This window comes from Phocoena sinus, chromosome 17 (genome assembly GCF_008692025.1).
Source record: "Phocoena sinus isolate mPhoSin1 chromosome 17, mPhoSin1.pri, whole genome shotgun sequence".
Lineage (NCBI taxonomy): Eukaryota > Metazoa > Chordata > Mammalia > Artiodactyla > Phocoenidae > Phocoena > Phocoena sinus.
This window is the reverse complement of record NC_045779.1, coordinates 60,191,586-60,206,460: the sequence shown is the minus strand read 5'-3', so window position 1 is coordinate 60,206,460 and position 14,875 is coordinate 60,191,586. Positions and strand designations below refer to the sequence as shown.

General features: G+C 39.4%; 1 protein-coding gene across 8 annotated transcripts in view; it reads left to right on the top strand.

Annotated features, from left to right (window-relative positions):
• The window catches only part of ENPP2 (ectonucleotide pyrophosphatase/phosphodiesterase 2), a 107,146-nt gene that overhangs the window by 56,787 nt on the left and 35,484 nt on the right, over positions 1-14,875 (top strand). For all 8 annotated transcript variants that reach the window (XM_032610575.1, XM_032610577.1, XM_032610578.1 and 5 more), the window contains 4 exons: positions 1,920-1,975; positions 6,901-6,966; positions 7,908-7,980; positions 14,548-14,656. In XM_032610575.1, the coding sequence (XP_032466466.1) occupies positions 1,920-1,975; positions 6,901-6,966; positions 7,908-7,980; positions 14,548-14,656 (304 nt within the window). The remainder of the gene's footprint in view (positions 1-1,919; positions 1,976-6,900; positions 6,967-7,907; positions 7,981-14,547; positions 14,657-14,875) is intronic.

Sequence of the window (14,875 nt, the reverse complement as noted above, 5' to 3'; positions counted from 1 at the left end):
TGCCAAATATTGCCTAATACAACTTGCTTGGAAATGTCAAGGCACCACAGTTTCTAGGAAGTTGTTTGGCTATGCATGCACCAAGGTTGTGTCTCTGAAACTAAAATAAGTATGCAAATAGATCACTTAATATAAGAAACTGATCTCTCTGAGATCTGAGGTGGCTTTGAGGCACCTGCAGGGTATCCAGGGCTCGGTTTGAGTTCACCTTCTTGCTAAAGGAGGTGCTGACACAAGACTGTATGAAACTCCAGGACCCATTTGAGTCCTCCTTGGCTTGAGGATACCCAGAAATGCCAGAGTTTATCTGTAAAGCAGAAGGATACTTTGGACCAAACCCTGGTAGGATGCTTAGAGCAATCTGAGGTCCTGATCTCTCTGGTCCATCCTAATGGGACAAGGACTCCACCTTTCCCATGCTAATGACATCCGCTGGCAGCTCAGACCTCCAGGAATCTGGGAAGGTGCTGTATGCTCTCCTGCCCCATCCCTCACTTGCCAGCTGCAGCAGCTGTGATTTTGGAGCTGGGGGTTTCCAGTCCTCCCCAGGGGCCTGGGAATCCTTGCAGAATTCTCCCAGGCCAGGCGTTCCAGACCTTTCTGAGGCCATGGCCAAGCTCCTGAATGCCCCACACCTCCAAATTGCCCCTTTCCTCAAAAAACAAAGATTTTAACTGGAGTAAGTAAAGCACTATCAAATTCTGGAGACAAAGAAACCAGAAAGGAGGTTGGTTGCAACTCGTAGACCATTTTTGTTTTGTAAAAAACCAAGCTACACTTCTTTTTCCTGTTTGCCTCCTAAAGCTAAGGGGTTTCTTCTCACGGACTTCTATTCAATGGGACACTGGCCATTCTAAGTTGTTTTTAGTGTCCTGAAAATAACTGGATGATATTTATTTCCATTAATGCATAATAATTAAGATGAAAATTGATCTAGTGTTTACCAAATGCTAAAACACTGTTTTTAAGGACTTTACATGTATTAACTCATTAAAGCTCAGAATAATCCTATGCGCTAGGTAATATTATCTATATTTTAAAGGAATGTAGAGACCTTAAATAACTAGCTGAAGGATCACATGGCTTGGTAAGTGACAGAGGCAAGGCTGAAAATGCAGCTAGCTGGTCGCTGGGCTCAGGTTCTTAACTGCCGTATCTTCTACCTCCCAACAGCATGAGCTGGAAAGAATATACATATATTGGCCACGGGGCATGGGGGATCTTAGTTCCCCAACCAGGGATCGAGCCCATGCCCCTTGCAGTGGAAACGCAGAGTCTTAACCACTGGACAGCCAGGGAAGTCCCTGGAAAGAATATTTTAAAAGCCTTAATGACATGCTTGGTTCACCTAACTTATCCCAGGAATTTATTCCTAAAATTCCACTTACAAAAAAGCTAAGTAAAAGGTATAAGGGGAAAACCAGAATAAAAAATAGCCCCTTTTCCCCATTTCATTCACCTCATTTAAAACAAAACAAGACAAAGCTAGGTTCCGAGATCCTGGCATCTGTGTGCCAAATTGGGGTTTTCCTCTGTAGGCTTTCAACAGTCAAGGAAACATATGGTCACTCGGGGTCCTTTGATGAGCAGAATTCTGCCATGTAAGTGAAATGTTCAAAACAATGATCAGAAAAGACAGGTACAGAAGAGACTCTTGAGATGAAATAAAAGTTTTTTTAAAAAGAGCCACTATAATCATAGCAGAGCTTGAAAGCTTTTGCAGAGAATGTATTGAATAACATTTATGGAAAGAATAATTCTGACTTCCAGATGTGAAAAAAAAAAGGTTGCAAATATTGGGAAATTTATGGTGGGGTATGGTAAAGTATAACATATCTGAGCTAATATATTTTAAAACCTTTTTCTTCTTTGACCCAAACCCAGAATATGTTCTAAGCCTCTTATATTTTCCTCATTAGCTATGGATTACAGCCACCAAGCAAGGGGTGAAAGCTGGGACATTCTTCTGGTCTGTGTAAGTTACCTCTATTTTGTCAATGTAAAATTACAATTATGATTCCATTTAAGAAACATTCATTCAATTTGATTTCACTTCAGTTAAATGTTAACATACTCCAACGTATGAATATTTTCTGATTCAAAATAACCCTCCATTTTTTTTTAAGAGATCCTCTCTGTCTTTTTCCATCTCCATTGTCTTTTCCTCTTCTCTCTCTCTTTTCCCCCATCTTTTCTTAATAGAATGTAAGGAAGATTTTCTCTCCTACATCTAGTCACCCTTTAGAATTTTCTGTCCCTGTTTATAGGTTTTTGGTAACTTGGCACCTAGGGAATGTATATTTCTCAGGCTATTTATTGCTGTGATTTGAATTATCATTTTCTATAAATATATTACAATATTCTATATTTATTTTGGTTTACAACTTTAAAAATCGAATATGGTCTCAGACAGCTGATGTAGTGGGCTAGAGACTGGAAACTCCAGACAGGAGACAAGAGGAAGTCTCTGTTTCCACCCCATTTTCCCACTGAGCTCCAGGATTTCCCTAATAAGAAAAAAGGAACTACTTCTCTTCCCCGCAGAGGTGATGGGGGGATTAGTAGTTAATGTTCATAAAATAGCCTTAAGATGAAACTTACCTAATAAAAGTGTCAACATGCTGATTATTTTTGAGGCTCCTTAGTAAGAAAAGGAATCTGTTTCAACTTTCATGGGGATTTTGTTCCCACTGAGATGTTCTTTCCATCTTTATTTTTTTTAACCACCCAAAGCTGTTTCCATATTTGCCTCTTATGCCGTAACAAAAATATGACTATTCTGTAATAGTAGTGTGCTGAGAGCAATCACAGGTTCAGATTAACACAGAATGGTACCATGTATATTCTCCAAATTCAGGAATAAAGGTAGCTTCTTCAGATTTGAAGGGCTAAATTGAAATTGGGTTTGGTGATTTGAAGCTAACACAGAGTGTCCCTTAAAAGTCTCCCCCCCCTTTTTAAAAAGAGATTTTTCTCTGTTGAGAAATAAGTATATGTTAGAAATGCCATGTAGATTTACCAATTTAATCTTATGCATTACATTTTTTAGCCTTTGATTGTCATTGATGCTTATAGAAGTGATTTCTTCTGCTCCACAACATATTTGGCTGGTAGAATGGAGAGGTGCCAAAAGCATAATTAATACCTAGTCCCCACCCTTACCCCCCGAAACTGCCGCAGAGCTTCATTGAAAAGGCTTAGTGTTCCGGTTTTGAATGGCAATTTTTTCCACCCATTTCAAACCTTATAAGAAGGTAGCTTTTTTGCTCCAAAGATGTCTATAGTTTGCTTTGCTTCTCAGACTATTCTTTTATTTCTATATCCCGGAAGTGACTTGGATTCATTTTCTTTCTTTCTTTTTTAAAAATCTCTTTAGAACTTAAAAAAACTTGTCATACTTCCAGGTATTTAATGGAATATATGTCAAGGAAATCTACACGTCATAGATTGTGAAAATTTTAAAATTTAAAACCAGATTCAGCCATAGACTTAGACTTTAAAGGTCATCTTTTTAACCTGGTTCCATATTGCAACCTAGAATTAGTCTAGCTTTTCAAAGGATAGCATTTCATTTCAAAATCATCCTCAGCTGAGTCTCCATTACATTCTTTTACGTCAATTCATGTTCAAAGGCAGTAACTCCCTTTATATATGGGTGTCTAGATTGAGTCCAATCCCAGCTCTGTCACGTAGTAGAGTGCTGACCTTGGACAGGTGATTTAATCTCTCGATAAATGAATGTCCTTATCTTCAAATAGGAATGATAGTGTCTTCATCATAGGGTATCGTGAAGGTAGAATGAGTTAACTTCTTTAAAGTACTTCGTAGGGTACTTAGTACATAGAGAACAGCCAATAAATGGTACCTGTTTTCTTATTCACATCACCTCTTTCAACAATGACCAGACAATGGCTATATATGACCTAAGGTAATTTGTTCCCCTTTAGCACTAAATCACTCATCTGGTTTATTGAAACTCATCGAGTTTATTTTCCATTTTTCCTACTTCCTTTTCTTTTTCTAAAACATGTCTAATGTACTTGGTGTCATGAGAAATTCTATATCAATCAATAATGGTAAAGGCAACAGCATGAATCCCGTTTCCCTTTCTGTTTGGAATACATTCTTCCTTTGTCAGATCTGTTTGTGCCATGTCTGCTTCAAATTTTAAACATTAATGGCTAAGGGCCATGTCTTTTTTGGTCTCTGAGGTTATTTCATAAAGATAATCTAAAATGAGTAGGAAACTTAGAGACCACTGTGTCTGACTCCTCACGTTTGAGATCAGAGTGCCAAGGCTTAGAGAGGTAAAATGTACCCAAGGCCACAGTTACAGTGGATACTCAGGCCTCCAAAGTACTCATGCTCTTACCACACACACGTATTCATCCCCTGCCCAGAAAATGGCAATTACCTGCTTCTCGTTCCAAGCAGAGAATGGTGACTTCCCCGTAATAGCTTTTTTTTTTCTTTTGGTAGGAGTATCTTGTACCTTTTTTTGTATTCACAGAAATGCCTTGAGCGTAATACGCTTTTAACAAATATTTCGTGAATGAGTGTACTATATCTGTGGGCCTGTGAATCCAGTACATAATGATAAAAGCTAACTTTTTTGGGGGGTGGGGATGCCACGTGGCTTGTGGAATCTCAGTTCCCTTACCAGGGTTGGAACCCTGGCCACAGCAGTGAAAGTCCGGAATCCTAACCACTAGGCCACCAGGGAACTCCCATAAAGCTAACATTTTTCAATGTTGTCAGGCACTATTCTAAGTATTGTCTCTTTTAATCCATACAACAACCTTATGAGATAGGGACGATTATTCTCCTCATTTTATAGAGGCACTAAAAGGTTAAGTCACTTGTCAAAGTCTCATCCAACACAAACCCAGGCATCTGGCCTCAGAGCTGATGCTTTTTTTCCCTGCTCCCTACTTGTCAAGTACCCCATCCAAAGAAGGCATTAAAGGGTGAACATTTTGAGCTTGAAACAAATTCTATTAATTTGTATTTTTCCATTAGCGTCAAGTGAGTCCATCAGAATCCATTCTTGTGACTTAACACCAATTACATAAAATAAAGCAGCTTGTAGGTAGGTAGTGAAGTAAGGTAAAATGAAAAGGCTACAACATTCACTTTTTTTTAAGTTAGGAAAGAATTCAAAATATGTAATTATTTTGTTCAGATACAGGGGATTTCTAAGGCTGAAGAATTAAATACCTTCAGCGATTAACCTGGCTTTGCTATGCCTACTTCAAATTCAATTATAGGTTATAATAGACAGGATCGCATTTATTCAATAGCATTGGAATTTGTTTAAATGAGAACTTGTTTTATGGTAAACATGACTTTTTTGGGGCTGGTAGGATAGTTCTAGACAGAGAAGGCCCCAGAGAGAAAAATGACAAATCCCTTACCTATTGGAAATAGGGGGAGGCTGCCTGATTAGAGTCCCTGCCAAATCTAGCCATCTACCATGGCTCTGAAGGTTTGTCTTTCCTCCTACCTCTCTCATGCTCATGTCTACCAAAAGTAAAAGCTGAAATGGCTCACCCAACATCCCACAATAAATTTTTAGTAGTTGATTTTTTAGAGCAGTTTTAGGTTCACAGCAAAACTGAGCAGTGGGTACAGAGAGTTCCCGTCTACCTCCTGCCCCCAAACACGCACAGCCTCTCCCAGTATCAACATCCCCACCAGAGTGGTACCTTTGTTACAAATGATGACCCTCCATTGACACATCATTATCACCCAGAGACCATAGTTTATATTAGGGTTCACTCTTGGCCACAGTAATTTTTATAGTTTATATTAGGGTTCACTCTTGGCCACAGTAATTTTTACTATCTACAAATAAACTTAGGCTTGCTTCAGTTTAAGTTCATCATAAACATGCTCTAATACTTGGTCTTGGATGGGGAAGCAGAAAAGTATGTTGTGTTCCTTGTTAGGAAAAAATAAGCAAATTTCCCCACAAATAAAGACATCACTCAGCTTGTGAGCATCTTAATGTAACTCAGCCCATGATACAAGGCTATCATGTTAGCCGAGAGCTCTTGAAATGAGTGCCAGATTGAGGGTAATTATATTTCAACAGAGGAATGAGACTTAAACACAAGAGTCATTGTGGATGAAGATTATACCCTTTTTGTCAGTCTCATAATTATATGTGCCTATTCTTGATAGATTTTTATAGAGCTAGAAGAGAATTTCAAGAATACCTTTCCTAAACCCTGATTTTATACACGAGGAACTTAAAGTTTCAGATTAAATAATGTTTCTTAAGTCATATAGCTACTTAGAGATCGAATGATAACTAATCATGATCGTTAATGAAAATAGGGATTATTTTTAGCACTCACTATGTGCTAGGCACTGTACGTGCCTTTTGCCTTTCTTGTCTCATTTCCTCCTTACAAGCAAGCTGTTCAGTGTGCTTTGCTATCATCTTTATTTTACTGATGAGCAAACTGAAGCTGAGAGAGGTCAAGAGGCATAGAGGTCAAGAGAGGTCACACCAGCAAGAGGCAGATTGGGGATATAAGTCCTGGCCCCTCGGTGGCTACAACGAATGGCTTTACCCACTAAATAGCAATGATTCTGAGTGTGGGGTCCTTTCCGCCTGTAGCTGAGCCTCTGATACGCATGGCAGATTCTTCATTTGACTGTGAATCAGCGTTTCCAGTGTTGTCTTCTGTAGCAGAGGCCGAGCAGCATGACATGTGGCAAATAGAAATGGACGTTTAAACACTAATTGGAAAAGGGATCTTTTACTACGACAAAGTGAAAACACATGGTGGTAAATAGAGAGCCCTTGGCCTGGGTGCAGGAGTAAGAGCTCATCAGGCTGGAGATGGTAGAAATGCAACCTAACCTCACGCTTTGCCGGTTGCTACCCTACAGGATGATCCCTCATGAGCGGAGGATATTAACCATCCTGCAGTGGCTCACTCTGCCAGACAACGAAAGGTATTTGCTTCCCCCCATCCCACCTGGCTCTCCCTCTTCTTTCTTTAGTACATTTCCACTTTAGGTCGGAATTGGGTGAATAACCAGACGGACTATGCAATAGAAGCACAGCCACTGTTTGTATTATTACAAGTTTTGTGGTTCTGAGCCTTAAACGTGGCTTCCCTAAGAAGGACTTAGGTTACAATGGACGTAGGTTATTGAGGACCATTTAATTACATGAATTACTCCAGCTATCAATCCTGGTCACCGCAGCAGAGCTGGAGGGAGTTCCCGGCTTTGATAAATAAACCAGCAGCATCCCAAGGATTGGGGAAGCATGAAGACTGACTTTTAAAAAAGATTTTATTCTATTGAAGTACAGTTGATTTACAATGTTGTGTTAGTTTCTACTGTACAGCAAAGTGATTCAGTTATGCGTATATATACATTCTTTTTCGTATTCTTTTCCATTATGGTGTATCACAGGGTGTGGAATATAGTTCCCTGTGCTATACAGTAGGACCTTATTGTTTATAAACCCAATATATAATAGTTTGCATCTGCTAATCCCAAGCTCCCAGTCCAGAAGATTGACTTTTCACTTGAATGGAGTTGTTCTTTCAGGCTGCAGATTGCATGGCCCCTGTGAATTATCACTGGGCTCTATTATTTTGGGGATCCAAGACCAGAGTTTGCGTTCAGATTTTCCTCATGACTTTTTATTCCTGAAGGTAGTAACCAGGCAGTTACCCCAGCGGGGATGGTGTAGGGGGTGGTGGGTGGTTTTATTTCTTGTAGAAAAAAACAAGAAAGAGACTTTTTTTCATGCTAAGACTAACAGTGGTTGGGCGATGAATTAACTTGATTTGAGAGGATTTTTTGGTAATGTGTAGGGATATTTGATGTTCTTTGTCATGTGTGGTTTGGGGGAGATTCTGAACCTTCCAATTTTCCCGTAGGCCTTCAGTCTATGCCTTCTATTCCGAACAACCTGATTTCTCTGGACACAAATATGGCCCTTTTGGCCCTGAGGTTAGTAGCTTATCTTCTGCCTGAGAAGAACCTGTGTCCCTGGGCCGCCTAATCTACTGACCTTATTTCAGGATTTGTACAAAGTCTCTTAGGGTGTTTGTATGTGCCAAGTGGATACAGAGTCAAAGAACTACAAGAGTAAAAACATTTAAAAGAATCTTAAACATGCCTGGTTTTCTTACAGGAACTTCATTTCAGATTGATTTGCCATTCAAACATATCCTAAACTTGGTGTTCATAGGAAGGAATGTATTCCAGCCCTGCAGGCATCAGTCAAAAGATGAAGGATCGGGAATGGTTGGCATTTGCCACCACTGGGATAGGAGTAGAAAAGAATCTGGAGATGAAACCTGCAATATAAAACATTGCAACTGAATTTCAGCTCCCTTAAAATGGTTATGCTGTTCAGAGAGGGTAGGTCAGCTCACTAACCTTAGCAGGTACAAGCAACCTGGAATATTTGATGGCATTGGACATTTTTTATTTGATAAATCTTGACATAGGTATATACCTGTGAGACCATCACCACGATCAAGAGTATGAACATATCCATCACGCCCCGAAGTGAAACAAATTCTTAATTGGGAGAAATACACTGTTGAATGAATCTGTTTAGCAGAGCAATGTGACAGCCTTGTATCACTCGGGGATCTTAGTAGAAAACAATCTGTCTATAAGGTAGCATCCAGTATAACTTCAAATTCAGGAGGTGGGAAAGGGAAGGAGATATTTTATTATGTTCCTCTTTTATCGAGAGATGGAAATTTTCCCAGTGCTTCAGCATAGATCATTTTAAAATATGCTGGGATTTGCAAATCTAAATCTTTTAACCTGTGAAACGTTTTCCACCTCTCTTTCTTACTAGGGTGGTGAGGTCTACATCAACATAATAAAACTTGATTTTGGATGAGAAATTGTTTCATAAACTCTTTGATGATGGGAACTACCTCTTATTCTCTGATAGCCGATGGCAACACTGTTGGCTATAATTCAGTTTGTTATGTTCAGCATAAGGATGGCTAAGGAAATCCAGATAAGTGTGTCTTGGTTTAAGTATTTCTGACCAAAATGCAGCATGTTTAAACAAAGACAGTAAATACTAAGGAGACATAAATACTTCTGAATGCTTTAACATCAATTCAGCGGTGATTTCCTTAAGCACTGGAAACTAGAGGCTGTGTGAACCCATTCCTAGTTTACCTTAAATCATTGAAGTCATATAAGTCTCATGCTCTTTTTCCTATTCCTTTGATGTTTAACCACTGGTGCATGATTATGAAACACAAATGATAAAATGAGATAGACATCTGCATACATGAAACACAAATCTTATTCTTGCCAGAGCAAGCGTGGCTGTTTTATCTTTAGGATGTTTTTATTTGAGATTAATCTAAAGCGAACAGTAGGAACCTCATTTTATTAAGGTGTTAAAAAAAAAAAACCCAAACCCTAAGCAGTTCCATGTACCCTATTTAAAGGTTCAATTTTGCTTGGATAATAGTATCCCCTAAAAGACCCTGTGGCATAGGCCAACAGCGCTTGTTATAGCCGCTCTTTTAAAAGCCAGAGGCTGGTACTTTAAGAGGTTAGGAGGTACTCCAGTTGCTCAGCTGGTAAGCGACCTTGGAGACAGAACTTCTGACTCCCAGACTAGGAAATAATTTAACTCTCCTTTAGTCCAGGAGTTAAGCAAAGCGGTCCATTAATAACTATGTTCAAACCACACAGAACGTTTTCTTTATGTCAAAAGTTGGCTTTTTACAACACAGAGGAGGTATAATTCTTATAATTTTCATTTCCTTAAAAGTTATATGGCTTAGCAATGAATCTTCTTTACTCATTAACATCTCTGGATTTCTAATATGTGTAGGTCAGTTATAATTACTTACTTGAAAGTGTGTTTTTGATCGAGAAATAAACTAAAAGGTTCTTTTAAAGTCCTGAGCAGTGATAAAGGAAGCATAACATAGGACACTTTAATTTGCTGTAATGATGGTTCTACGTTCAGGACTCTCATAAATATACAAACATTTTTTCCTGAGTATTTTTGAATTAAGAGTTGGAAGTATTCGTGCTATGTTCTTTTTAGTGTTAATGCTTCTTATAACTGGGATATTCTCATATATCTACGGGGTAAAACACTTACGATGTATCTTCAGTTATGATAACCTGAGAACTTGGTCACTTTCTCCCGCAAAAGCAAGGGATGTTTTCAGATTTCAACGATTTCTCATTTGGTTCTAGGAATCTTATTTTTTACTGAAAGAAAAACAAAACAGTTTAAAACATGAATCCAAAGCCAGCAAAACCTATTTTTTGTGGTAGACAAATTGGTTTATCTACCTATATATCCCTCATCTACACTTACTGTGCATGTAGCTGAAATAGTATTTTTAAAATCGGTAACATGTTATCTTTTACACCTTGCATTTGAAATTTAATCGAAATGATTCAATCTGGCAAAATGTTGTGTGCTCCAACACACTCGAAGTCTGTGCTGTATCCGCTTGATACCTGAGTATACTTTTTTCAGGACGATTCGCAAACATTGGGCTAATAGCTTCAAGAAATGGCGTATTGCTCCTGGTTTCACAGTGTAATGGTGAATGTTCAGAAAATATGCTTGCTTTTGGTTACTGGCGCAACCTTTTTCTCTCTGAGCTTCTATGCTTTCCCTGTGACTCTCCGTTCAGCTGCTCTTCAGGCCTAGAGGCAGAGCTTTGGCTGGCTAGTTACTACCTCCAGATGGCAAAGTATCCTGAAAAGCAGGGAAAGTTGCCCCTCTCCTTCCCATCCTTTTAATAACCTCAGGCTAAATCTTCTAAAGTCAGACTAAAGTATGGCTGGTCAGTGAAAACTTAGCTATTGTCAACCTCTAACATTCAAAGAAGGAAATCCATGCAATATAATCCCTGGATGAAAACTCATTTTGACTAAAATCCTGTTTCTCCTGCCGCCCCTCTAACCTGCTGCAATCAGAAGGGCTACCTTTGGAGCCTTCGGAATGTTGAGGTCTCTTGCAAATGGCCGAGTGTCTGATGGGCAGACTCGAGCACTAGCTGAATGAATTTGGTGACCATGAAATGGTAAACCCTCCTTTTTCCTTTTGCTTCTCATCTCATGGGGAATTGGCTAAAACTAGAGGCATTAAAAAAAAACCAAACCAAACCAGAGTCCGTGGGGCTGTCTTTCCATCGCTCTGCCGGAGAGAGAGGATGAGACAGCTGTGGCGATGCCTTTGCAGTGGCTTGCTCTGGAAACAGTGAAATCGCATGGCAGATGGCCTCCTTTTTGGATACACTAACATCGCTCCTCCTCCTGGCCCTTCTTGCGTTTGAATGAGTCTCGGAACAGTCCCACCGAGAGAAATCAGCTAGGTAGACAGCAGGGCTTGCTGCTTTAATTCACCTTTGCACCATCAGCAAATCAGGGGCCTGTTTTTCTCCAGCATTTGGAAGTCCCAAAAGGTTACCTTCCTCATCTACAGTTTACGTGTCAGCCTTTACTGCTCGTTAGATTTTCAAAACAAATGCATAGTACAGCCACTACCCCCCAACCACCGCTAAAAGGGGAATGTCTAACAGAAAGAGTATAAGTAGAATCTTTCTTGATATATATATGTATACCAAGATGAAGAGGTCTCGATGACTTTTTACATTTGACCTAATTTTACAAGAGGATTTTTAAAAAGACAGTTCTATTTATGGTTACCTCTTAGCTCCGAGTTCTTCTCTACCAGAAACCTAAATTATCAGTGGGAAGTTCTCTCTGCTGATTTGTGGAAGTACATTCATGACCAAGGAGGACTGCTTAGTATTTATGTTTCATTCCATCCCTGGTTTAAAATTTCTTTTCCTGATCCTTTCCGATGAAGGTGACAGTTGCTTGGATATAGTTGGTGTTCTGAACACATACCTGTTAGAATCTGAATTGGAGCCACCTCCGTGAATCCTTTAGCACCTTGAAACGACCAAGTGACTAGCATTCCATTTAGTTTTCAGCTAGTACTTTATACATGGAGAGCTTTTCATAGCCAAGGACCAGTCTCTCTGTAAGGCAGGAGTTATGGAATGCAGAATTCTGTGTCACCTTCAGGTCTATCCACAGTAGGCCCCTCAGCCAAAAGAGACCCACACGACCAGATTCTCTTAAATTATATTCTTGTTCTCAGTGAAGAAGCTGTAACAGCAACATCAAGATCAATCTAGGAGGCTTCTCTCTGTAGAGTTCCCCAAATCATCCCTCATACCAACTTTTTCTCACTTAAGGAGTCAGTTTTTTTTTTTTAACTAAGACTCTGCTGACCCCAGATGGCAAAGTGTGAGCTTTATGATCTGACCCAGAGGGACAGACGACTTCTGAGTCCAGACATCTCTATCCGCCAGTACAGGACAGTAGTTATGGTTCACCTTTTACTCCGGCTAAGAGACCTAAGAGGAAGGTTACCCCTAAGAGGAGACAGGAAAGACCAGTTACTCCTCCAAAGAAAAGAAGAAGAAAATTACATAGGATGGAGCATTATGCTGCGGAGACTCGTCAGGACAAAGTAAGTTTATCTGTTGTTCCAAAGCTTTGTGGCGGGCAGGTCTGAGTTGAAGGTTTCCTTCAGTGCCTTGGTTTGAAAATCAGCTGAATATGTTAAAGAAAAAGTCTGGTGTGTCATCCTTGGCTTTGAGTCCAGAAGAATCTGCTCCTTCAGAGGTTAACACTGATGTGAAGACTTCTTGATCTTTCAGCCAGAAAAAAAAAAACAAAAAACAACTTCTACTTTCTTTAAAGTTAGTTGCCCCAGACTAGTATGAATATTTAGGCTTGAATGAGTGTTAAGAAAGCTATTGGTTTTGCTTGCACTTTTTCACAGAATTTGTCACAGTTTCTTGTAGCCTTGGTTCTTGAGAACAACCCAGCAAGGTAGTCGGGGAAATCCTGAGAGACGGTATAGATTAGAACTCAATAGTATTTTGGACTAGATTAGTGGTCTGTACCTTCCAAGTTCAGAAGAGGTCTTAGATGATAGGCAAGGGAAGAGCCGAGACAGAAGGAGAGAGAAAACAAGGGGTAGATAGAGTTGGGTGTGTTTTCTTATAGAGATACGAGCAATGTGTACTCTTTTCATTACATTCAGAATAGCCTATAGGTTGTTACTTTTCTTGAAACCTCCGGAGACCTCCGAGGGACTATCTTATTTATGATTGTTTGAACTAATCACTAAGAAATAGGTTCTGGATTTTAACCTGAGTCATCTTTCTGACTGAAGAGAATGAATTTGTTGCCAAGGGTTGACATAGGTTGTGCATTTGGTATTTCTTTGTCCAGGTGAAGGTCTTAGAGGAGAGCACAGTTTACTCAGAAGCAAATACCGCTAAGTCTGCCCTCTGTTAGTCTCTTCAGATTATGCCGCACACATCATTATGAAACTTTCACTTGTGACTTACTCCTTGGGACAGAATTTGAAATATTGACTCCTGTCATGAAGAAAAACAAATTTACACCTGATTTTACTGATGACATGATATGAGGAAAGGTCAAGAGTCATCTGAGAAGATGCTAATGGAAGATAAGATTATGTGTCTGAGGGAAAAAGATATGCCGATCCCTTCCGTTCTTATCTCTGTCATTTTGAGTGGATATGTGTGATTGTAGCTAAGCTGTCAAATTCAGCTAAAGTTCTGTCAAGTGTTTGTCTGATGGGATGTTTCTTGAAAATCTTTCCGTTGCACAGAGATGAGAGGGAGAAGGAAATCTCTAGTAGGTGGTGGCATTCCTGCTATCAGAAACTTCCATTTGAAACAAGAACATGAGAGATGGATTATGATTCTTATGCTTTGGAAATGTTCTTCAGAGAACTGAGTTTTCAGTTTTCGTTAGGCTAAATAAGAAACGTTCTAGAACAAGCTCAATGATTCACTTCTATTGAAGTTTGATCTCTTGTAGATTTTTATTTTACTCAAAATCAGCTTGAAAGGGACTAAACTGAGAAGTAGTAGCTTGCTTCTTAGCAGTGGTCCTTCTATTAAGAATCTATTGTTGTCAGAAATTGACAGTAAGTTTTTTGGAACACTAGATGGATCTCTTTGTATTAATGATGCTCTAATTTGGCATCCAGTGGAAGGTTAGCGTTTAACCTCAGAACTGCTTTTGATTCACTTAGCCTCCATCTTCTTGCCATGGTTCAAAGCCTAGGTGATTTCACGTAGGGAACAAGAGGCTTAAACTGTCCATCTGACTCACTGTCAAAATTCTTGGACTTAAAGAACATGGTTACATTTTAGAAAGGCCATTTTATCTCTAAAAAAAGAAGTGCCCTTAATTTTTCTATTTTTATATCAAAGAATCTTGAAAGGGATTGAATGAGGAGAGGTTTTACATTCCTAAAAGAATATAAATAAAAATGCTTAGACCATGTTTCCATTTAGAAAGGCAGGAAAATCTCCCTAGACAAAGCTCTGCCTCTGGGCCTGAAGTTTTCTTTCCAGAATGTTTTAGGGGTAGAAGATCTATGAGATACTGAAAGGAAGAAAAAAAAAAAAAAGAAACCTTCAGGGACTAATTTGCTCCTTTTTCCAGATGACAAATCCTCTGAGGGATATTGACAAAACAGTGGGGCAATTAATGGATGGACTGAAACAACTAAAGCTGCATCGCTGTGTAAATGTCATCTTTGTTGGAGACCATGGTAAAGCTTTGTTTCTTTATCCAGATAGATAACGTTTCTGATGTGCTGGGGAAACCCTTGCTCTCAGAATCCCAGGTTGTATTCTTCTTCCTCCTTCCGCCTTTCTTCAGGATGGAGAAAGAAATCGAGCCGTGACTCAAAATTATGAGACGACCTGAGATGACCCTGCATACATTTTGATCAAAACCAGGGAATTCCTGTATCTTCCTATTCTTCGCA